Source organism: Aethalodelphis obliquidens, unplaced genomic scaffold, assembly GCF_003676395.1.
Source record: "Aethalodelphis obliquidens isolate GAN/ISIS:26980383/991018 unplaced genomic scaffold, ASM367639v1 scaffold100, whole genome shotgun sequence".
Classification (NCBI taxonomy): Eukaryota; Metazoa; Chordata; class Mammalia; order Artiodactyla; family Delphinidae; genus Aethalodelphis; species Aethalodelphis obliquidens.
In genome coordinates, this window is record NW_020838044.1 from 2,470,271 (window position 1) to 2,493,243 (window position 22,973).

At 52.3% G+C, this 22,973-nt stretch overlaps 1 protein-coding gene across 1 annotated transcript in view; it reads left to right on the forward strand.

Annotated features, from left to right (window-relative positions):
• Positions 1 to 454: 454 nt before the first annotated feature.
• Positions 455 to 22,973, forward strand: part of SLC6A17 (solute carrier family 6 member 17) — a 50,788-nt gene continuing 28,269 nt past the window's right edge. Inside the window, exons 1-3 of the mRNA XM_027096236.1 lie at positions 455 to 760; positions 18,129 to 18,490; positions 21,891 to 22,048. Of these exons, the coding sequence (XP_026952037.1) occupies positions 18,217 to 18,490; positions 21,891 to 22,048 (432 nt within the window). The 5' untranslated portion in view covers positions 455 to 760; positions 18,129 to 18,216. The remainder of the gene's footprint in view (positions 761 to 18,128; positions 18,491 to 21,890; positions 22,049 to 22,973) is intronic.

Below are 22,973 nucleotides of genomic sequence, written 5' to 3' on the forward strand. Positions count from 1 at the left end.
GAAGTGGCTAGGGCAGGGGAATAACCACTTTGTGGGGCGTTGAGTTCATACCAGGAGGCTGAAAGAGATGCGCCTGGAAAGATGAAGGAAGTGAGGCCCAGGGCTCAGAGGGCTTCGGCCATGGGGCTCCCATTCCTCTTTGAGGTTAGAACCTGGTAATGCTCCAGAATCTGGGTCCCTGGGTCAGGGGCCTCCAGAGGCTGCTCCCAGGGCAGCCCCCTGCCTCTTCTGCCCACCCCCTCTGTCTGGGTCGTCCATCAGAGCCTTGCTCACGGCCCCAGAGCCTCGCATTGACGCGGGCCCGTGCGTGAGTCAAGCCTGCGTCACGGCGCCCCGCCGCCAGGGTGGCCTTTCGCAAAACGAGGGAACAGTGCGCGCTGCGCTCCGCCCCGCTCCGTTCCGCTCCGCAGAGCCGGCGCGGCCAGGGCGCAGGGAGGGTGGCCCTCGGCGTCGGTGCCTGCAGCCTCACGCGCTGCCTCCGCCGCGGGACCTGGGTTCCCGGACCGCTCCCCCGAGGGCCGAGCGCGCCGCGGGCGAGAGACGGGCAGAGACAAGCGGCGAGGAGAGGGAGAGAGGAGCGAGCAGAGTCTCGTGCGCCGGCGCGCGGCCCCGGGTCCCCTCCCAGCCCTGGCCGGGGCCCGTCGCCGCCACAGTCGGACTGCCCGTCGTGGGAGGGGCTGTGCGCCCGCGACCCGTTGGGAACCGCAGCTGCTCGGTCGGAGTGCAGCGGCCGAGACCGCGCGACGGCCACGCGGGACAGGTGAGTCGCCGGCCGCGCCCCGTCTGGCTTTATGGGACCAGCCACCGCAACTTCAGCTATTCCGGCCCCGCCCCAGCCAGGGAGGCCTAAGGACCGAGGTGAGAGGCGGCGCTGCCGGGGTATCGACCCAGCCTTGCGAGGGCCCCGGGCTCCTCCCGCCACTCCAGCCGCCGTTGCCTGGCGACGGAGCCCCGGGGCCAGCGCTTCTCGGGCGCTCCGGGGGTGCCCTGCGCTGCGCTCACGGTTGGACACCGGACTCCAGCTTCCGGGGCTAAGAGGGCCCAAGAACTCCGGAGGTAATCGGGCAGAGTTGCAGAGGCAAGCGCCCGCGGAGGACCGGGGAGGAGGCCCGGCCAGAATCGCCGCCTGGAGCTGCGCGCCCAGGGCGCAGTTCCCTCGGGGAGGCTCCTGCGCTGCAGGAGACCCCAGCCCCATCCGCTCGGCTTCAGGCCCGTGACCTTGACAGTAACATTGGCAAGAGAAGCAGAGCGCTCACGCGCGAGATGAATATTGAATTCTCAGTCTTGGGGCTGGTCCTCGCTGAATTCGGAGCTAGCGGGGAGCCCATCCTCCCTCGAGGAAAGCGCATCTGGGAACCGAATGGCGGATATGGGGGGCGTGCGCGGGGTGCAGGTCTGGAGGGGGCACCGCCTCGGGAGAGAGGCCTCTGCCACGTTTATACCTGTGCGCACCGTGCTCTCTAGCGATGCTAGTGTGTCTAGCGCACAGTGCTCTGGGGAGGGCCGCTCCTGCAGGGGCGCGGTCTCCTGCTCTATCCTTTTAAAGCTCAAACAGCCCTGTCAGGGCTGCAAGTGTTCAGAAATCCCGAGGCCACTCACCTTACAGGACCCAGTCGCTGAGACGCGGAGTTAAAAAAAAAAACTGTTCCCACTCCTCTTTCATTCATTGAGAAAAAATTTAACGGACCCTTTGGATTAGGAAATTTCTAACCAGAGCTACCTTTGGGGCAATTCCGCTGTGAGCATGAGGCAGGTGGGGTGGGGCTGGGGAGAGAAGTCAGGGGTGTAGAGAAGGAAGATTCTTTTGAGGGCACTGCCCCTGCCTGTTAACAGGAACTTTCAGGAACTAAGAAAATCCTGTAATGGCTCGCCCCAAAATTCAACCAAAACTTTAGTTATGCTGTGCTGGACCTGCCGACTGATGTCTGAAGGACAAGGCCAGAGTGTGTGGAGGTTAACAGAGGGCTTCTTCCGTCTCATGCTCTGCTTGCATTATCCCATGGTCTGGTGAGGTGGACCCATCACCTGGGCAGGAAGAGCTTTGAGGTCACACCTGCTTGTCCTTGGCCATGGCCCATCCATGGGACCATGAGAAGCTCAGCTCCTCTGCTGGCTTTTTGTCTAATAGAGCAGCTGTGGCTAAGTAGGTGGTGAATTTCAGGAAATCTCTGCATCTCAGCCTGGAGGGTGACTCAGTGTAGAAGGCAAATTGTGCCCACCAGCTCTGATTGGAGTGAGTGTGTTTGGCCTGAGTCACACACAGTCATGTGTCAGCTGTTTGTGAGTTGAATGGAGTTTACCAGGACTTGTGAGTGGCAATGACCCAAGCTCTCAGTGTTTTGGAGTCACTGACCAAAGGTGAGCAAGTCTCCAGAATGAGCTAAGCAGAGCTCAGGCTGCCTGGCTGCTGGGCGAGGGTCCTGGAGCTCTGACCCTGTGGGGAAAGTGAGCAGGGCCGGGTTGGGGGGATGTTGGAGGAGAGGCTTGGCGGGGGGGGGGGCCCTGTGATTTCAGTGAGAACTTGGCCCAGTGCTCTGCCATGTGCCAGCGTGGGGTGACCTTGGGCAAGTCCCTTTACTTCCTGAGCCTCGGTTTCCTCAGCTGTGAAGCAGGGATGCCAGTGGTACCTTCTCTTTTTTTTCTTTTTTTTGCGGTACGCGGGCCTCTCACTGTTGTGGCCTCTCCCGTTGTGGAGCACAGGCCCCGGACGCGCAGGCTCAGCGGCCATGGCTCACGGGCCCAGCCGCTCCGCGGCACGTGGGATCTTCCCGGACCGGGGCACGAACCCGTGTCCCCTGCATCGGCAGGCGGACTCTCAACCACTGCGCCACCAGGGAAGCCCCGCAGTGGTACCTTTTCTGCAGGCTTATTTTTGAGACCAGTGCTAGACATGTAGCAGATGCTCGTTAAATGTTAGTTCCCCACCCCTTTCCTTATGGGCCTTAATCAGAAGTGATTCTTTCTCTTCCTGTCCTTGTTTCTTGGTGTGAGAGGGGGCGTGGAGACAAATGAAAGTGGCAGGGCTTTCCATGGGGTTAAGAAGGACGCATAACTCAGCTTCAAACTGACCTATTCCAACCCTCAGGTCTCCCCTGGGAGACCCTGAATGGGGAAGCCTGAGTAAGAGCAGTGCTGTGGTGGGTGGAGTGGAAGGTGGGGGGTGAGGGGCTGTGCTGGGTCTGCTGGGTGCCGTTGGTTGCCTGCAGTTGCTTCAGGGTGAGACTCTAGCACAGGCTTTGACTCCTGAGATTGTTCATGGCTGTGGCCTACACCCAAGTTGCAGCACTCGCTAAACTTCACGGGTCCCTGCTCTTTGATCAGGTCTTGCCATCCCCCTCCGCACCTGTCCTGTCCATAATGGAGTTGGGAGCTGCAGAAGAACAGTCCAGGGGAGGCTAGGCTGGCCTTCCTGGAGAGGAAAGGAGTATATCTCCTGCCTTTCCTGAAAGATCCTGGGCCACTGGCTCCCTCCTGTAATATGTCTAGACCTGGTGTTGAGCTAAGGTGTGTGCACCTTAAGAGCAAAGGAAATATGAGGATCCCCAGGGCAGCAAGAAAGAAGCCATGCTGACCCAGGGGACTCCAGTCTGCTTCTGGAAATGTGCGTGTGTTTGTGTGTGTGTGGGTGATACGGGAACCCTGGAATCACTGCCCTCCCGATTGGATCTGGGAGCAAATTCCAAGGATGATAAATACAGAGATGGGAGAATTCCTAAGAAGCAAGTTCCTTCTGCCTGTGCAGCATCCCTTCCCTGTGCTCCTTCCTGTCCAGGTTTGCTGCAGCAGAACAATTCATCATAAATCCCTTCAAAACTGCTAAGATAAGCAGCAGAACAGTTTAAAAGGAAGATGGATTTCGTGTTTTTCTTTTTCTGAAAACCAGGTCTGAGTTATTGCTTGCTCTCAGGCTGGGCTGCAAGAAGTCCTCACAACAAAATATCCGGGGCACCAGAATGGAAAAACTCTGTCAGCCCGTACAAAGTCCTTTTATAGCAGCGCTCTCCTGACTGCTGTCCCAGGCTTCCAGAGGTCAGAAGCACAGAACTGCAGGTAGATCTGTGTTAGTGCGCTGCCCCGAACGCAGGTGGGATGGTGATCTGTGGGGAAATGCCTACTTGGCCTGCTTTTAGGAGGGCCAGGTGCTGGGTTCCAGAAGCTCACTCGGTGCTTGGCACACAGTCATAACATCCAGGTTTTTATTGAGGCGTGTGCTAAGTGCTTTATTCATACACTGTCTCGTTTAACCTTCGCTACAGTCCCAGGAGGCATATTACTGCTCTCAGCAGTTTACAGATGTGGGACTTGAGGTTCAGAGAGGTTAACTAATTTGCTCAAGGTCACACAGTAGTGAATGGCAACCTGAGAATTTGAACTCAGGTCTGTCAGATTCCAGACTTCATGCTCTTGATGTCTATGTGATGTGTCTCTGTAATAATTTCTTAATAAATGTTGCTGACAACCTAGGCATTTACCCAGATGAGCTTGTCTAAACCTGTGAGTTTGGTTCTTTAAGCTGGTGCCCTGAGAAGGGGGTATGAGCCTCTACTAATGGGAAATTGGTAGAGAATGAACATATCTCGGTTTCTGAGTTTGGGGGAATACAGTATGTGCTTCCAGGTAGATTGGAATCCAGAGAACATCCCAGACTCCATCTTGTCCCGTCCTGTGCATCTTTCTCTTTCTGACCTCTGCCACCCCTGACCTCATTCCCTTAAAGTTTGTCCAAGTCTGGGGTTGGTTCTGGGAGCAGTGAGGGTAGAGTCAGAGCAGATTGGAGGTTGCCCTGAGGATTTCTGTGTCTGCAGAATCAAGGACAGCCAGTCGCTGGTGGGAGCTCTGATGTGTCAGGTTTCTCTGCTGGACAGGGTGTGCTAGGGACCTGCAGCAGTTTCTGGTGAGGTCCCAGACCCCAGAGCAAAACTGCTAACACTCCAACGTTATTTACAGCAGCTGCGGCATGGGCTGCCCAGAGGGATGTTGCTTGCTACCTGGTCCTGTCCTGTGGAGCCCACTCTCTTTATCCTTGGGGCTCCACCACTTGCATCCGTGGCTGTTCTGGGAAACTTGGCATCCTCCTGGCTCTCCATCTCTTCTCTCTCTCTGAGAAATCACCTGGAGGAATAGGCCCATACAGTCCTAGCCTGCCTGGCACCTTCAAACCACCTTTGATCACCGTGGGGAAGTTTCTGAAAGTGAGGGTGGATAGTTAGAATGTAAGCATCTCCTCCGCCCCCAGCAGACAAAGAGGTCTTCCCAGGAACCCTTGCTCCACAGGCAGCCATTTTGAGGAGATACAGCCTTGGGGTAATTCTCTCCCCCCATCTCCCATCCCGCATGAATAATTTTAAAAATTAAAACATGGTTCATCTCTGGATAAATCCAGTTATTTAAGAAAAATATAATTAGATATTCACTGTGTACAGAAAACTCACATGTGAGAACATAAACTCAGATGCAGGATGGATTACTGTACCAAATTATTCTCACATTTAAAGCCAGGTATATATTGTTAGAGAATAATTTTGGGTCAGGTGAGGCCTGGGCAGCCTGAGTCCCCAACTTGGGAGTTGAGACCGAAAGGGCTTTTGTTCCGAGGCCTCCTGTGGAGTGAGGGTGGGGCGAGCAGGGCCAGAGGAAGTAACACTCCAGCTCCCAGGCCCGGGGGTCATCGCATCAGCTGCATTTGACCCACTGAGCTGCCACTCTGTCTTCCAGGACCTGATCACAGTTCATTTGAAGATAACAAGTTGCCTCGCGAGGTGTTCCATCATTTCTAATTTAATTACTGGTTTAATTAGAACTTCCACTGGATTCTTTGCACCACTGCTTTGCCACCTATTATTTCACTTGCAGATAGAATCTGTTGGTCCCCACCCCAAATTCCTGCTGGTTGCATTTTCTTTTTAATTATAAGACTTCTGGGCTCTGTGGTTTTAAATCCAACTCCAGGTCAGGAGTGCTGTTTGAGAAAGCTACCATTCAGGAGATGTGAGCAGTCACCTGGTGGAATGGCTCCAGCAGGTGCTGCCAGGTGAGTATTCAGGGAGGACGTGGACCTCCTCTCCCTGGGGGTCTACAGGGCGGAGAGCAAGCGTGCTCCTCTGCTGGGCAACCAGGCACTGGCTCCCAGAATGGCCTGGTGGGTGCTGTCCACGGTCCTGGCACACCTCTGAGACAACCTGCCTGCTAGTAATTCAGGGACTCCTTTGGAACCGCTGGAAGGAATCTCCTTGACCAGTCCCCAAATTGTATTATGACTCTAGCTTTGGGAAAGGGCCCAGCCAAATGAGGGCTCCTGACCTCAGGGAGGAATGATGGTAGATGGACTTGTTCCATTGTTGACTTGCTGAATGAGGTTCACGTATGTCACTTTGCAGTGTGGCATGGTGCATTGGAGAACTTCCTAACCAGGGCCCCAGAGGGGTGGCATGAGGCCCAGAAATAATGATGCCTTCATTCCTTGGAATAGCCTTGAGTGGCCTAGGGTGGTGAAGCCTCCTCCATTTACCCCAGTGTGCCACAGCTGTATTCTCTTCTCTGTGTGTCATCACATGTGGAAGGGTGTAAAACACCAGTGTATTGGAAAGAGTATGGGCTATCGAGTGAGGTAGACCACAGTTTGGATTCCCTCTCCTCCACTGCATGGCTCAGTAATCTTGTACATGGTAGGTAGCTTCCCTTAGCTTACGCTTCTTCATCTGTAAAATGAGAATTCCATTTTATCCCAAGTTATTTTTTTGGGGGGGCGGTAAATAACATATGTAAGCACAGTAGGTCTTCAAACATGTGTGCTCCCTCCGCTGTGATCTCAGGTGTCCTGCTGGGAGTGCTTCTCTGCCCACCCCTCCACAAAGCCGCACTGAAGCCTGGTGAGGAAAGAGACACAAACGTTTCTGGTTCTCAGGAAAGAGACATCATGTTGGGAGTGTAATTAAGGGTTTCTGATCACTATTCCTTCAAGTGCTCTTCACAGTCTGGTGGGTAACTCAGGTAATTGGACACCCTTGATTCCTTCTGTCTCTCTCTGAGACAAGAGAAAATAGTGACTTTAAGAAAATCCAGGTCAGTGGATTTGGGCAGTAGCTGTGAGGACCCATCTGTCACCACCGTGGGCCTCCCATGAATAAGAAAAGAAGGGAGTGAGGCCTTCACTCGTTGCTCCTGGACTTTTTATTTTCACAACTGATTTTAAAAAATTTTTTTTTCCAAATCAGGACAGTCTCATGGATTTTCTGTTTAGGGCCTGTGTGCACTTCAGCACCCTGGGGGCCTCTGTTTCCCTCTCTCTTTAAAACCTAAACCTTATCCAACTGCCAGCCCAGGTCATCACCATCTCTAACCTACCACCCCCCCTTTTTCTTTTTTTTAAATTTATTTTATTGACGTATAGCTGATTTACAACATTGTGTTAATTTCTGCTGTACAGCAACGTGCTTCGATTATACACACACACATATATATATACATTCTTTTTCATATTCTTTTCTATTATGGTTTATCACAGAATATGGAATATAGTTCCCTGTGCTATACAGTAGAACCTTATTGTTTATTCATTCTATATATAATAGTTTGCACCTGCTAATCTCAAAGTCCCAATCCATGTGCTTTTTAATTTGTACTATACTGATCTATTTAAAAAGTCAGGTGACATCAGTCCCCTGCTCGAAAACTGCCAACAGCTTCCTGTTATCCTTGAGAGGAAACCCAAACTCCTTTCTATGGCCTGCGGGTCCTGCCTGCTCGGGATGCCAGTTATCCTCCTGTCTCAGCACCTCCCACTCTTCCCTGGCTCAGGATGCACTAGACACAGGGCTCTTCCTTTTAGTCTTTGAACTCACCAAGTGCTGCTCCTGCCTCAGGGCCTTTGCACTTACTGTTCCCTCTGCCCTGAATGCTTTCCCAGGATATCCACATGGCTTATTCTCTCACACTATCAGGTCTTTATCAGAGTTGCTTTCCTAACTCCCCTACATATTGTAGCATCCCTACCTCACTCCATCCCTGCTGTATTATATATTTACTTGTTATCACTATGGATACAGTCTATGCCTATATATACAATATTAATTACACATTTGTCTGGTTTTTATTTGTCCTCTGCATTGTAATATACATCCCCCAGGGCAGGCACATTATTTGCTCTGTTCTCTGCTGTACTAGGACAGGACGTGGTGCATAGTTAGTGTTCAGTAAATATCTGTTGAAGGAAGTAAAGGACAGGAGGGAGAGAGAGAGGGAGGGAAAATATAGAGAGGAATTTTTAAAGTCCCATATTTCAGCAGTATCCCTAGTTCGTGGGAGTTTCTGGGCGCTTTTCCGTTCTCCTTCAGCCCAAGAGGGGAGTGGGGAATCAGTCGGAGCTCCAAGCACCTGCATCCCCCACCAGCCCCACATGTCCTCAGGTACCTGCATGCTTGTTCCACACCAGTTCCTGGCCATTTCGGGACTGTGGGTGGTTGGGCCTCTGTTCCTGGTTGGACCCATTTCCCCCATGTTCTCACAAGGAGGGGCAGCTGGTGTGGGTTTATGGTGTGGCCCCTGCGTTTATCATTTTATCCTCATGACAACCCTGTGAAGTCAGAGCCTCATCCCCATATTTTCAGGTCCAGAAACTGCAACCAAAGGAGAAGGTGTACTTCCCCAAAGACTCCCAACTTGTAAGTGGCAGCAGAACTCCGACCCAGGTTTCCCTGGGTCCAAAACCCACGATCTTTCTGGGACAGCGTGGTGGTTGGGAGATTCTGGAGTCATCCTGTGTTGGTTGGGACTCCGGGCCTCCACTGTTTGACGGTGTGCCGTATTTCATCAATTCCAAGGTGTGGAATCTTGCACAGTGTCACATCTTAAAATCAGGATGTGCAGTCAACAACGTCTCAGATTGGCTGTTGGTCAGGTGGAGTGGTGGCCTAGTTGGGTGAAAACCTTCCATGGACACTTTCTGGTAAGTTCAAGAAAGTACCAGCACCAGAGGATCTTAAGTTCAATGAGATATAGGTAATGAATCCCTCTGAGCCTCTACTTCTTCATGTGTAAAATGGGGATAAGAGAGGCACCAGCCTCATGCAGTTATTGGTGGGGTTAAAGGAGGTGATGTCTGCTCTACACAGTGGCTGCTGTGGAGGTGACCCTCGAGAAGTATCACCTGCGTGCTGCTGTTGCCATTGTCATTATCACCACCCCGCTCTGCCCTCAGCAACCTATATTCTAGTGCAAGGCTCAGGCGTCTGTGGGGCAGCCGTGGTACTGCTCTTGGCTTGGACATCCTCGGGGCGTGCATTTCCCCCTCACCTGATATGGTAGAACCGAACCAAAAGATTTTGTTGGCACTGGCCCCGCCCACATTTTCCAGTGCCAGTTCCTCCCCCTGTGGACCATCTGCCCCTTTTCCTGCTTTCTTTCCTCCTTGACTAAGAAAACAAAATACCAGCTGCAGAGAACTCGCTCAGCAAATGCAACAGGAAGGTGAGACGGGCTGCAGAAGATTCCACTGGCCCCTTTGCCTGTTTGTTGTCTGGTATGGTCCACCAGCCTCAGAAACGCTCCATGCCAAGACTGTCCCCGTCCAGTGTTTATTTCTCTCTGGTGAGGGTGGATCCTGTCTGCAAAGGGGAGAAAAGGAGGCACAAATCATGGCTCCTTTATCAAAGGCAAAAAGTCAATGAGCGACGGTCAGGCTTCTTAGTTTACCTTAGCTTTAAAGTGCTGCTTGGGGCATCAGATGCTCTTGGGATCAGGATGTCCTGTCAGAAAATGGGGAAAATTTGAAGCTGGAAAATTACATCAGACCCTAGAAAATTTGGGGAGTTCAAAATACTTGAATTCATTAATTCACGCACTCACTTCATTCATATCATATTTGTTGAGCACGTGTGGTAGTAAGTCACCAGGATTTGGCCTTGCAGAAGCAAAGATGCTGTCAATCTGGATAAGGACAGGAGACCACAGCACAAACCCAGCAAATCTGTGAAATGGAGTCAGAAGTAACCATCCTATTGATTTGACTTCTCAGTAAGCTTTTCTTGCTCTTTCTCCTTCTATCCATGTGGTAACCAGATGCAGTTGGTAGGTAAGCGCTGTTCCCTATTTTCCAGATGAATAAGGAACAGAAAGCTGTCTTCCAAGGCCTGGGGTCCCCCTGACATGTGCTGCAGGGCTGTGCCGGATTAGAGCCCCCGGCTGGGCAGGCGACTTCTGGGAGGTTTACCGCCTCTTCTCTAGTCAGAGCTATTAGCTCTTCGCCCCGGCCTCTTTGTTTCAAAGGCAAAGGCAGTGGTTCAGATTTCAACATAGGAAGCGGGTTGTTCTTGGAGGGTAGGCAGGCAGAGACCCTGGAGCATCTGTAAATACCACATTCTGTCTGGTGTGCCAGGCCCTGCTGGGCCCGGGGCAGGCAGGAGGGGCACAAAGCTGAATACACCTTGGGTCCTGCCCTCAGGGAGCCTCGTGGTTAGAAAAGGAATCAGGCCTGTAAACAGCTAGCTATGCTAGAAAGCCAAACGGTAAAAGTGTAAAATAGTCTTATAAAGAGCGTGCTGAGGAGAGAGAAAGGGATACTCATTCTTACTTAGAGGACTGCGGAAGGTGTCACAGGTGAGACGGTGGGCCTCGAGCTGGGCCGTCAAAGACTAGAAGGTCCAGGAGGCAGAGGATGGGGAGTGGTGGGTGGGCAGGGGAGGTGGAAGGGGGCCCAGAGGAGGAGCTGCACATGTCTTGGCCGGGGCAGTGCGTTGGCAGTGGGTGCAGAGGACGTGGTACCCAAGAAGCCGCCTCTGAAGGCCTGGAGGAGAAGTGAGCTGGGAGCCTGTTGCCGGCCTCTAGTGGAGAGAAGTTCTGAGCTAGAGCATGAGGGGTGGGAAAGGACAGATCTGAACCCACTGACAGGAATTTGCGACGTGGGCATGAAGGGTGAAGGAGGGAGAGGCCAGGAATGGTGCTGGGTCCCTGCCCGTGCGTCCTGGGCGAGAAAACTCAAGGCGGGTGGCCAGCAGGCCCATCAGGACCAGTTTGCCCCACGTGACTGCCAGAGGTTCCAGTAAGACAATTAAAAATAATTTGGAGGATAATTTGGGTCTCTGATAACAGTCTGACCTGTTTCGGGCTCAGTGGAAGCCCAGAGGCTCTGAGGTAATTAGGACAACTGTGTGGGCCACCACCGCTTGTCACCTGGAAATCAGGAAGCTGTCAAGTTCCCTGAGAGAAAGGGGCCCGACCTTGCTTCCTTCTCACCACCGCCTAGTCCTGAGTTGGACCTTGGCAATATGGTGCGGGGAGCTGGGTGTTCTCCACGGCTTTCCTCTGCTGGGGGCTCTCACGGCTTTCCTGTGGTGGAGGTTTACATTTACGAATGTGCAGCACTCTCTCCAGAGCCCCCCGACCCAAGAGCAGCAAAACTGGGCACGCCCCCTGGGGCTCAGTGAAGCCAGCACTCGAGATCTGTGGTCCCCTTGGCTCCTATATCCCCAAGATGGCAGCTTGTCCACTCAGCTCCCCCGGGGTCTCCCTTGGAAAATAAGTGGCTCCCTTGAGCTTGTCCCTTGAGGTATCTGATACAAACTTGCGGACCCCAGGAGGCAGGTGCTCAGAGGGTCCCCCGCCCCCTCTCTGGCTGCTGTCGAGCGGAGGGGCCTCTGGCTTGGCTTTGGTTTCAGGGTGAGCAGCCACCCCCTTGGGGTAATTGCTGAGCGCTGTGCTTGAAAAGTCGTGGAGCCGTCAGTCCTCGGGCAGGAGATATTTTTACCTGTCTGCCTCCTAGTGGCACTATTTTTTTCTCTCTTTAAGAAGATTCACAGTTCACTCCCTGGTCCTGCTTCTCTCACATGTGTTATTCTGAGCCGTAAGCTGCATCTGTTGCTAAGCAACAGATCTGGCACCAGGCGCTTTCTTGGCATTCGAGCGCCTCTGCATTCTGCTTTAAGTAACGGAGGCATTCCTTTCCGAGAGTACCATGGACGGATGCGCCGCTCGGGAAAGCAACTTTATAACCCCCCCCCCAACTACTACAGGGCGATGATCTGAGTACGACTCGGTTGGCCGTCAAAGCATCCCCACAGTGCACCGGTGAGCTCTCAGCTGGCAGAGGGTGGCCTGACAGACCAGCCCAAGGACCTGCAGTGTCTAGTGCCTGGGGCTGGTCACCCCTTGCTCACACGCACGTGCAGGAGGGGCACTCCCTGGATAGATGCAGAGCTGAAAGAGCTTCAGAGATCATCCAGACCAAGTCATTTCACACACAGGGAAACTGAGGTCCAGAGAGGTCAGGGTGATGGTGCCAATTTGCACGGTTGGCTGGTGGCTGGTCAAGACCAGCACCGAGCCAGCCTCCCACTGCTTGGATCTCGGCTGGCTCCACGGTCCGCAAAGGCAGGGGCAGAGAGGAATCTGCCCCCACCCCTGGGTTTTCTCTGATCCTGGCGCTTGTCCCCAGCAGTGCTTTGGGGTCCCTGGCTGGTACACATTGGATTCCTGGGCCCTGGTCTGAAAGCTCACCTTTCCCCACAGACGGCCTCCAGGCTTCAGGGAACTAGTGCGTGCAGGGAGGGAGGGTTGTTCTGAGTCACTGCTGCCACCTTCCCTTTAAAGGCACGGAGAGAGCACAGGAGTGAGGACGCCTGGGTGCTGACAGCTGTGTGATGTGAGCCATGCCCTGTCCCACCCTGGGGCATAGCTGTCCAGCTCACTTCCCGGGCCGGGCTGTGAATCCGAGATGATAAGAAGAGGTGACGTTTGTGAGCACTTGGTGGGGGCCGGTCCCCTTCTGAGACCTGTACAACCTGTCCTCCTCATGACATTGCAGAGTGAGCACTGCTGTCCTTGCTGACGCTGAGGAAACGAGCTCAGTAAGGTGAAGAAGCTTCCCAGGCCGGCAGTTGGTAAGGAGCGAAGCTGAGATTCGAACCCAGGCAGTTCGGCTTTGGAGCAGAATCACCCCGTACTGTGCCCGTAGACCGTGTAAAACAAGTTTTTAAATGGTTTCAAACTATTGCAGATTTGAGCTATAGTTTGAGTAATAACACTACTAGACTTTACTATGCGGCCGTGTTTTTATCAGTAATAACCTTACTGATCTTTGGGCCCAGGATCTGGCGCCGCATGGCCTGTACCTGCTTCCCTTTGACCCTGGGGCAGGTGAGTGGGCCTGGGCTTCGCGGGGTGCTGCGCCACCAGCCTCAGGGTGCTGTCACTTCTCGCAAACAGAAAAAGACATCTCCGAGCTGGTGGTGTTGCAAAATGCTCTCCACTCTCCACCCCACTCCCCCCCGCAAACTCATTTTGGCTTTTCCTGAGGAGAAACAGGGCACTTATGTAACAAAGTATAAATAGGGGAACTTACATATTTTTAAATGAATAAAGGCAAACAACACCAGGCTTCCAGGTAGCGGCCTCTGTCATTTGGGTCCTTCCTGGTGTCAGGCCCTGCACTAGGCACTTGGTATGCATCTGCTCATGGAATCCTCACGCAGCCCTGCCCGGGAGGCAGGAACTGTCATTAGATAGAACATTTTCACCCAAGAGGGAGCCTGATGCTCGCATAATTCAAGTGAGGTGGCTGCCCCCTCACTCGGCACCAGCTGATGTCTTTTTTTTTTTTTTTGCCATGGTTTCCTTTTTTTTTTTTTGACATCTTTATTGGAGTATAATTGCTTTACAATGGTGTGTTAGTTTCTGCTTTATAACAAAGTGAATCAGTTATACATATACATATGTTCCCGTATCTCTTCCCTCTTGCGTCTGCCTCCCTCCCACCCTCCCTATCCCACCCCTCTAGGAGGTCACAAAGCACGGAGCTGATCTCCCTGTGCTATGTGGCTGCTTCCCACTAGCTAGCTATTTTACGTTCGGTAGTGTATATATGTCCATGCCACTCTCTCACTTTTTCACAGCTTACCCTTCCCCCTCCCCGTGTCCTCAAGTTCATGCTCTAGTAGGTCTGTGTCTTTATTCCCGTCTTACCCCTAGGTTCTTCATGACCTTTTTTTTTTTAGATTCCATATATATGTGTTAGCATACGGTATTTTTCTCTTTCTGACTTACTTCACTCTGTATGACAGACTCTAGGTCCATCCACCTCACTACAAATAACTCAATTTCGTTTCTTTTTATGTCAGAGTAATATTCCATTGTATATATGTGCCACATCTTCTTTATCCATTCATCTGTCGATGGACACTTAGGTTGCTTCCATGTCCTGGCTATTGTAAATAGAGCTGCAGTGAACATTGTGGTACATGACTCTTTTTGAATTATGGTTTTCTCAGGGTATATGCCCAGTAGTGGGATTGCTGGGTCGTATGGTAGTTCTATTTGTAGTTTTTTAAGGAACCTCCATTACTGTTCTGCATAGTGGCTGTATTAATTTACATTCCCACCAGCAGTGCAAGAGTGTTCCCTTTTCTCCACACCCTCTCCAGCATTTATTGTTTCTAGATTTTTTGATGATGGCCATTCTGACTGGTGTGAGGTGATACCTCATTGCAGTTTTGATTTGCATTTCTCTAATGATTAGTGAGGTTGAGCATCTTTTCATGTGTTTGTTGGCCATCTGTATATCTTCTTTGGAGAAATGTCTATTTAGGTCTTCTGCCCATTTTTGGATTGGCTTGTTTGCTTTTTGATATTGAGCTGCATGAGCTGCTTGTAAATTTTGGAGATTAATCCTTTGTCAGTTGCTTCATTTGCAAATATTTTCTCCCATTCTGAGGGTTGTCTTTTCATCTTGTTTATGGTTTCCTTTGCTGTGCAAAAGCTTTTAAGTTTCATTAGGTCCCATTTGTTTATTTTTGTTTTTATTTCCATTTCTCTAGGAGGTGGGTCAAAAAGGATCTTGCTGTGATTTATGTCATTGACTGTTCTGCCTATGTTTTCCTCTAAGAGTTTGATAGTGTCTGGCCTTACATTTAGGTCTTGAATCCATTTTGAGTTTATTTTTGTGTATGGTGTTAGGGAGTGTTCTAATTTCATACTTTTACATGTAACTGTCCAGTTTTCCTAGCACCACTTATTGAAGAGACTGTCTTTACAGTTGCTGGGGTGGAGGCATCCAGGGTGGAGGGCAGGGGCTTTGACGTCAGACAGACACTTCATTCATTCACTCACACACTTAACATACATCTCCTGATGTATACGCCTCTGCTCCGATGTCCCCTCCTCAGAGACGCCTTTCCAGACCATAATATAGCAACCCTCCAGCTCGCGAGCCACCCCACTCTCTACCCCATGTTATTGTCTTTATAGCAAAAATCACCCCTGGCTCTTTTATCTGTGTATTTCTTTCTCTAGTATCTGGCCTTTCCACTAGAAATATAACCTCTGCAAGAGGAAGCCCTTGGCTTATTTTGTTTGCTGCTGTATCCCTCACACCTGGAACAGAGCCTGCTACAGAGAAGGCACTCAGTTAATGTATGTCAAGTCAATGAATGAGTGAGTGAATGAATGAATGAGTGAATGAAATGGGCTCTCAAACCCGGGCCTCTCTGACTTCAAAGCCCCTGTCCTTTACCATGAGAGACGACTGTCTTCTTCCAGTGTCCCACCCACCTTGCTGCTGAGTTTGACCCAGTGGCTTTGGGCAATTCACCTCCTCTCTCTGGGCCTCAGTTTCCTCATATATAAAATGAGAATGTTGCTAGGATCCCTCAAACTTTAATATTCCAAATGTTGGACTCTGCTGTCACATGAGCATATTCACTGGGCACATACGGTTCTAGTCATGATTGAAACCCAGCCCAGTGTCTCAGCTTGCAAGTTTGTACCAGCACTTTGCTTCCTGCAAACCCAATGGCCTGGGAGGACCCCGGGCCCCCATCCTGCAGTGCAGGATGTTCGTGCACATCAGTGATGTCTTGGGAAGGAGGAAGAAGCTTATATTGAGCTGATGCCTATGGTTTCCGTGATGCTGCTGCGGGTATCCTTCTCTGGATTTACCAGAAGGTGTTCATTTTGTCCTTGAGCCCACTTAGTTTAAAATGATGCGTTCCTCCCCTCCCCCCTGCTTCTCCTGCTGGTGACCAGAGCTGCCACTCACTAATCTATTTATGGGGAAATTAGAGAATTTATGTTCTCTGCTTGGTCAGCCTCAAGATAAATTCTGCAGACTTGCAGGAATCCCCCTCGGTTTTCTCCAGTCGTGGCAAGATGAACAGTACGTCATATCTCACGCACAGCAGATTGTTCTGATCGGATCCTGCTGCAGGCTGGTACCTGTAGGGAGGCTCCGGGCTAAGGTACCTGGTGATTGTGGTTGCAGGAGGGACCCACCCTCACCCTGCTCCCCATCTCTAGTTTTTAATAAAACTCTTGACGTAAGCTGAGGAGAGATGGGGTAGCTGGACAAGCAACCACTGCATGTGCCTTAGGTTTTGTCCTCCATTTGAGAGCCTGGGGACAGGGCCCTACTGACTGGGGAGGGGGAGGGGCTTGTCCTGGCGGCCCAGGCAAGAGCACAGGCCTCCCCCTTGCACAACTCCTGGGGGCACCATTGGCTTCTGTAGCACAGGCACCGTAGCAGCCCGGGGGGAGGCTGAGGGCTGGAGGGGCCACAGACACAGAGTCCCACCTTGGAGCACCCTCCAGGACATGATGGAGTGTTCAGCTGACCCACTGTAAAGTTGAGTCCCAACAGAGAGCTACATTTCTTGTAGGGAATTCTGAGGTCTTTCAGGCAGGCTGGCTCTGTCCCAGTCACTCCAAAGCCCAAGACCCTGGCTGTGCCTGAGGTGGAAGGGGACAGTCCCTAAAGAATCACTGTCCCCCTTAGATGAGGAGAGCAGGGAAGTGTCACCTGCTTGTGTAGTCCGAGGCCTGGCCTGGGGAGGGCTGGCTAACCCCACAGACCAGGGTGGACAGTTGTCCCCATCTGCCAGTCCTCCCAGCTTCATTACGTGTGTAACGGGATCTGGCCAGCCAGGTCTCCTTGAAGGTCCTTGTGGCTGGAGTCAGCCAGGAGGTCTGGGTCAAGCCCAGCAGGACGGGCATCCCTGCACGCTTCCGCTACAGAGGGACCTTGCCCAAGAATTCAGGTGGCACGTGCGAGGAGAACAGAGGCAGCTCCTTCCCTTAGTAATGGCAGAGCCGGATAATTTACATCCCTAGAAAGATGCAGGGCAACTGCCGGCCGGGGTGTATGTGGTTTAATTTTAAATCCTCCAACCTTCCCTTAATGAGGAGGTGCTTCAAAACAAGCAGAATGTTGGGATCCTTCAAAGGACTCATCTCCTTGGTGCTTTCTTTGTTTAAGGGAAAGCATGATACACGATGGGGAATTGCAGGAGTAGGGAGGGTTTTGCCTCCCCCGCCCACGTTGTGCAGACATTATCTGCTGTAAAACTGTCACTGAAGGATGGAGAACTGGCTCTTGGCTGTGGTGGCCTTCAGATAATGTCACTGCTGAGTGATGACCCAGGATTTGTTGGCACTGAGCAAACATCTCTAGGGCTCTGCTGCCAGAATCCTTAGCTGAGCCCGGCTGGTGCTCCTGCCTGGGATGCTGGTGTCCAGAGGCTCCATGGTAAGAGCTGTAGGCTTTTTTTCCCCCAAGCATTAATGTCCCTCTGAATCACCAAAGGTTTTGTAGAAATACAGAGAATGATTCAGTAGGTCTGGGGTGGGCCTGAGAGTCTGTGTTTCTGACAAGTTCCCATGATGCCACTGGCCCCAAAACTGCATTTTGAATGCAGGCGCTGGCTTCCTGGGTCCCACCAGGTGGTTTGACTAAATAGAACACAAGAGGGCTAGGACTTGGCTATACCCTGTGCTGCCCTGGGCAGGGAAGGCAGTGGAGGCTTCCAGATGTTCTTGAACATTCTAGGATCTGTGGTTATGAAAGGGGTCAATGTTGTCGTGGACGACCCCTTATTTGGGTTTGGTGTATGATGTTGCTTCTTTCGTCCCATTAGGCTTGCCTTTCTGATGATGCTCAGGTAAGAAGGCCAGTGGGGAAACTGAGTGTGCAGACCTCGAGCTCCTCAGCGGGCACCTCAATGGGGAGGAAAGCGAGCTCGATGTCCAAGGCCACTGAGCAGCCTCTGAGTGAATGACGGGGAGTTGATGAATTGATTGGGTCGTGTCCACTTGGGCTCCCCACCTCTCTGGCGTGGTCAGCTAATCCTCTCCTGCTCATCTGGTTTCAGAGGTCCCTGGATGAGAAGGAGCTGACAGCGGCCGAGTCCCACCTTCTCTGCGTGCTGGGGAGCAGGGCTGCGTCGCCCAGGTGGCCCAATGCCGAAGAACAGCAAGGTGACCCAGCGCGAGCACAGTAGTGAGCATGTCACGGAGTCGGTGGCCGACCTGCTGGCCCTTGAGGAGCCTGTGGACTACAAACAGAGCATCCTGAATGTGGCCGGAGAAGCAGGCGGCAAGCAGAAGGTGGCGGACGTGGAGGACCGGCCGGCCTGGAACAGCAAGCTGCAGTACATCTTGGCCCAGATCGGCTTCTCTGTGGGCCTTGGCAACATCTGGAGGTTCCCCTACCTGTGCCAGAAAAATGGAGGAGGTAAGAGGCAGCCCTGCTTGCCCTGGGGGTGCCCTGCCAATGGGCCGGGCTGAGGGGAGAAAAGAAACACCCCTTTGTGAGGCAGAACCAGAGCCCTCGTAGGTTGGAGCTCAGAACTCGAGTGAGACCCCCCCCAGGAAGAGCTAATGGCTAACAGCTCTCAAGAGGCTGCAGGCATGATGATAAGAATGTGGGCTCTGGCCCTAGACAGCCTGTGTTCAAATCCCAGTGCAGCCACTGGGACCCTGTGCAAGTTGCTTAATTTCTCTGTGCCTTGCTGTTCTGTGTTTGTAAAATGGGAATAATAGTAGTTCCTGCCTCACAGGACAGTTGGGAGAATTAAATGAGCTTTACATGTAGAATGCTTACCACTGTATCTGACACAGTAACTCTTGGCCATTGTTACTAAATGCGTATTACTGCTGGGCACTGTTGTGAGCACTTCCTGGATATTAGGCTGAAATACATGAAACTGCTGATATGTGAGTGTCTTGGAACAGCCAAAGCACCAATTTCATATGGTTCAACCATCATATCCTCCCAAAAAGCCTATGTGAGGAAGAACTATTCTCATCCTCACTTTAGAAACTGCAAAACAGGCACAGAGAGGTTAGATCACTTGCTCAAGTCACACAGCTAGTGATAAAGTCAGGATTCAAACCTGGACAGCTTGGCCCCAGAGCCTGAGCACTTAATCACTATACCCGCAGCCTCCCAGGTAGAAAGGGTCTTCACGCTGCCCCCTGAGTTTCAGTCCCCCCAGAGGATCCTGCCCGTAGTATCAAACCCCTTCTACTCAATATTTCTAGCTCCCAGGGAGGGTAGAAGCCCACAGGCCTTATCCCCCAGCACCTGAATGCAGGCTAGAAAGTTCCAAAGGCAACTTGCTTCGAAACCGGGGGGAAACTAACCAAAAATAAGCAAGGCAAAACCCAATGGACTGAAAACAATGACGCTTCCAAGCTCAGACCTCTGGTCCTGGGAAAGTGATTTGAGTCAGAAGACAGCTTTCATGCCCCTGAGTCCCTGTGCCCTGGGACTGCCACACTCCAGCCTGAAGGTGTGGCTGCCACTTTGCAGGCATTTTAACCCTGCTGACTCCCTCGCTGCCCCGTGGGACTCTCCTCCCAGTGATGGAGCCCTATTCAGGGACCCTCCCTCCTCTCTGGGACACCCTCCCTGGTCCAGAAAGCAGAGTCTGGCTGGAGGCTTCCCCTCCTTTGCGGTTTCTAGTGAAGGGCAGGGAGTGAGAATGCCCGCCTGACTTAGGCCAGAAACTTCCATCTCGCCACCAGGGCACAGTCTATTCCCCCTATGCTCTCTTTGCTTTGAAGGATCTTTTTTTTCTCCCCCAATCAATAATTGCCGAGCAGAGCTTTCAGTCTGTATGGCATGGCCAGGCCCAGGTGGCTGAGTTGATATAAGACCAGCCCAAAGCAAAGATACAAATGGAAGTGTGTGGTTCCCTTAAGTGCTGTGAGATGTTAAGAGCTCAGAGTACCCGAAACAACTTTGGAGGACACGTTATATTTGGGGACTCCGGCTGGCAACCTGCAACCTTGTCCTTTGTGGCCGAGATAATCAGTCTGCCTGAGCACTGATGCTGAATCACAGAGTCCTTCTCCCCACTACACGTTCTGCCCGCGCCGCCGCTCCCCCGGGCAGCGTTCTTGCCAAAGTCTGTTAGTTTCCAGTGTCACCAGACAGTTGCCACGGCACCAGACATCACGAACAACCCCTGGAAGAAAAGCGTTGTCGGGTCTCAGGACTCTGAGCTCCCCATCCCATGTTCCTACCTTCATTTTCCCATCCTTTCTGACTCCTGGAATCCCTCTTTATCTCTACCTTTAACTCTCCAGTATTTTACCGTTTTTATAGTAAGTCATCTTAAATGTATTTTGGAAGGAGGCAAATTATCACAGGAAGGAGATGATTGGTCTGAGAGTCAAAACTCTGGCTTTGAGCCCTGGGTGATCCAGTCAAAATTACTTAATTTTGGATGGAAACTCTGGAACTCTGCCCAGCTCTGCCAGATGTTGACAGTTTATTCTGCATCCTCTCAGTTTGCTTTTTTTTCTCTTTATTTTTATGAGAAGGAGGCAAATGGTCATCAGGTGGTTACTATGGGTAAGTCACTCATTTAATCCCCACAACAGCCCTGTGCAGTAGGTATACAGTTGAAGCATATGAAATGGCCATTTTCATAAGTCAAAAATGATCAAATATCAGCAATTTCATATGGTTCTACTTAATATTTTCATCCTCTTTACATAGATGGCAGAACAGTGGCACAGAGAGATCAAGCAATTTGCCCAAAGTCACACAGCTAGTAAGTGGCAGAGCCAGGATTCAGACCCAGGAGGTCTGGCTCCGTGGTCTGGATCTTAACCCCTACTCAGTGTGCATCTCAACAGGTTGAGATCGAGATGGTCTTTCAAGGCCCAGGAATAACCTTGGGGTTTGCAAGAAGCGAGACATGTATAGACATGTCACGCAGCCTCCCGGGTTTTGTATTTCACCCGCAAGTCCTCAGGTCGGGCAAGATGTGCAGGGAGATGTGTCCCTGTCCTTTCCTGCAGGTCACTTCTCTCCTCTTCTGCATGCCTGAGCCAGAGACCAAGAGACAGAACTAGGTTAAAAGACAGAGCCAGGGGTCCTTCAGGCCCTCCTCCTTTTAGGATCGTGATACAGCAGGTTGTTAGTGACAAGTGGAATTTATGTGTGCACGTGACCCTGTGCACCTGTGTGTTTAATGTATTAGATGCTGTTATATGAGGTGTGGGAGGTTGCTCACCTGGAAGCCTCTCCTGATTAGCTCCATGGGACTCACACCCCTCCCTCAGGACACACGTGCTCAGTTGGCCGTGTGTGATGTGTGTGCATGCACTGACATTGCTCGTGTGAACCTGAAGGTCCCGCAGCTCTCTTGGGATAGCGTCTGTGCCTTCTGTTGCCTGATAGCCCCACTGCACACACCTGGTACAGAGTAGATAACAGCTGACTGTTGCCAAGTGCCGGGTTGTGCGCCCCGGAGATGCCCGACCCCCTGGACTCATTGGCAGTCTGGGCACATGTTGGAGGGACAGGTGTCCACGGAATATGTCAGGAGGTGACTGTGTCTGTCTCTGAGTCTAGCCTCATGAGTGGGAGGCATTGCCATACATCTGGATCCTCCTTTAGTGTTTCGGGTCAGGGGAGCCAAGGGCTGGAAGGAGGTCTGGGCGGCCAGCGTGTGGTAGGTCGCACGTGTGAGCCAGACCGTTCCTGGAGGAGCACAGGGACTGGTGACGGTTTGAGGATGATTGGAGATGTGGCCAATGCTATGGGACCTGGCTGCCACCCCTCCCTTACCCTGCTGCTGTGCTCCAGACACCCTCCGACATCCCTCCCTCCTCCCCAGGTGCCTACCTGGTGCCCTACCTGGTGCTGCTGATCATCATTGGGATCCCGCTCTTCTTCCTGGAGCTGGCTGTGGGCCAGAGGATCCGCCGCGGCAGCATCGGCGTGTGGCACTATGTGTGCCCCCGCCTGGGCGGCATCGGCTTCTCCAGCTGCATAGTGAGTCGGGGGCTGGTGGCGGGCACTAGCCAGGAGGCAGAGGGGCTGCTCTTGGGCACAGGGTTTACAGACCAGAGTCCTGGGCGGGGGTGAGGGCAGGGAGGGAGACTCTCATCATGAGAATTGCGTCCAGCTGGTGTCTCAGGGCCACATATTTCCTAAACCGGAAGTCGGCACCACTCTCTGATGGTCTAATATTTGGGGTTATTATGAAGGAAGGAAGGCCTGGGACATCTCCGCCAGAGTTCTCTGGGGACATGTGGACCATCTCAGATTCCCCTTTCTGCCTACCAGCCCCTCAGCTCTCTGTGAGGGAGGCCCGTCCTTTTTCCTGGGTTAAAGAGTATTTTATTTGGGTAAGTGGGTGGCACGAGGAAAGGCAGCCCCGGGGTATGGCGTCTCCTTGCCAGTTTGCCGTGCGCATGAGCAGACTGGAGAAGGACTCAGGAGCCTGGGGCTGACCCACGAGGGGTGAGGCTTTGGAACAGTGGGAGACAGGGAGACCCCACTGGCCTGGATGGGGAACTCCATGAGAGCTCCAGGCTGATCCACGGGGCAGCAGACGAGGCCCTGCTTAGCTCTCTAGGTGAGGAAACTGAGCCTCCCTTAAGGGCAAAGCCCGCAGGTGCCCATGCTCACACCTGGGATAAAAACTGGAATCTGCTTCTGGAAGGGACTGAGGATCTGTCAGCCCCGGCAGCAGGGCCAGTCCAAACCTGCCTCACTCAGCGCCTGGGAGAGATCACCTCTACACAGGTTGACATGGCTGGGGCTGGCCAGGGTGTATACGCATGAGTGTGAGTGGTCTGCCCCTTGGACTAAAGACATCCAAGTTAAGATGGTGGGTGTCTCTCCTTCTGTATTCCACATAAGGTGCGCCGTAGGAGTGTCTGCTTGTGCATACCCGGGCTTGGGTGAAATTAAT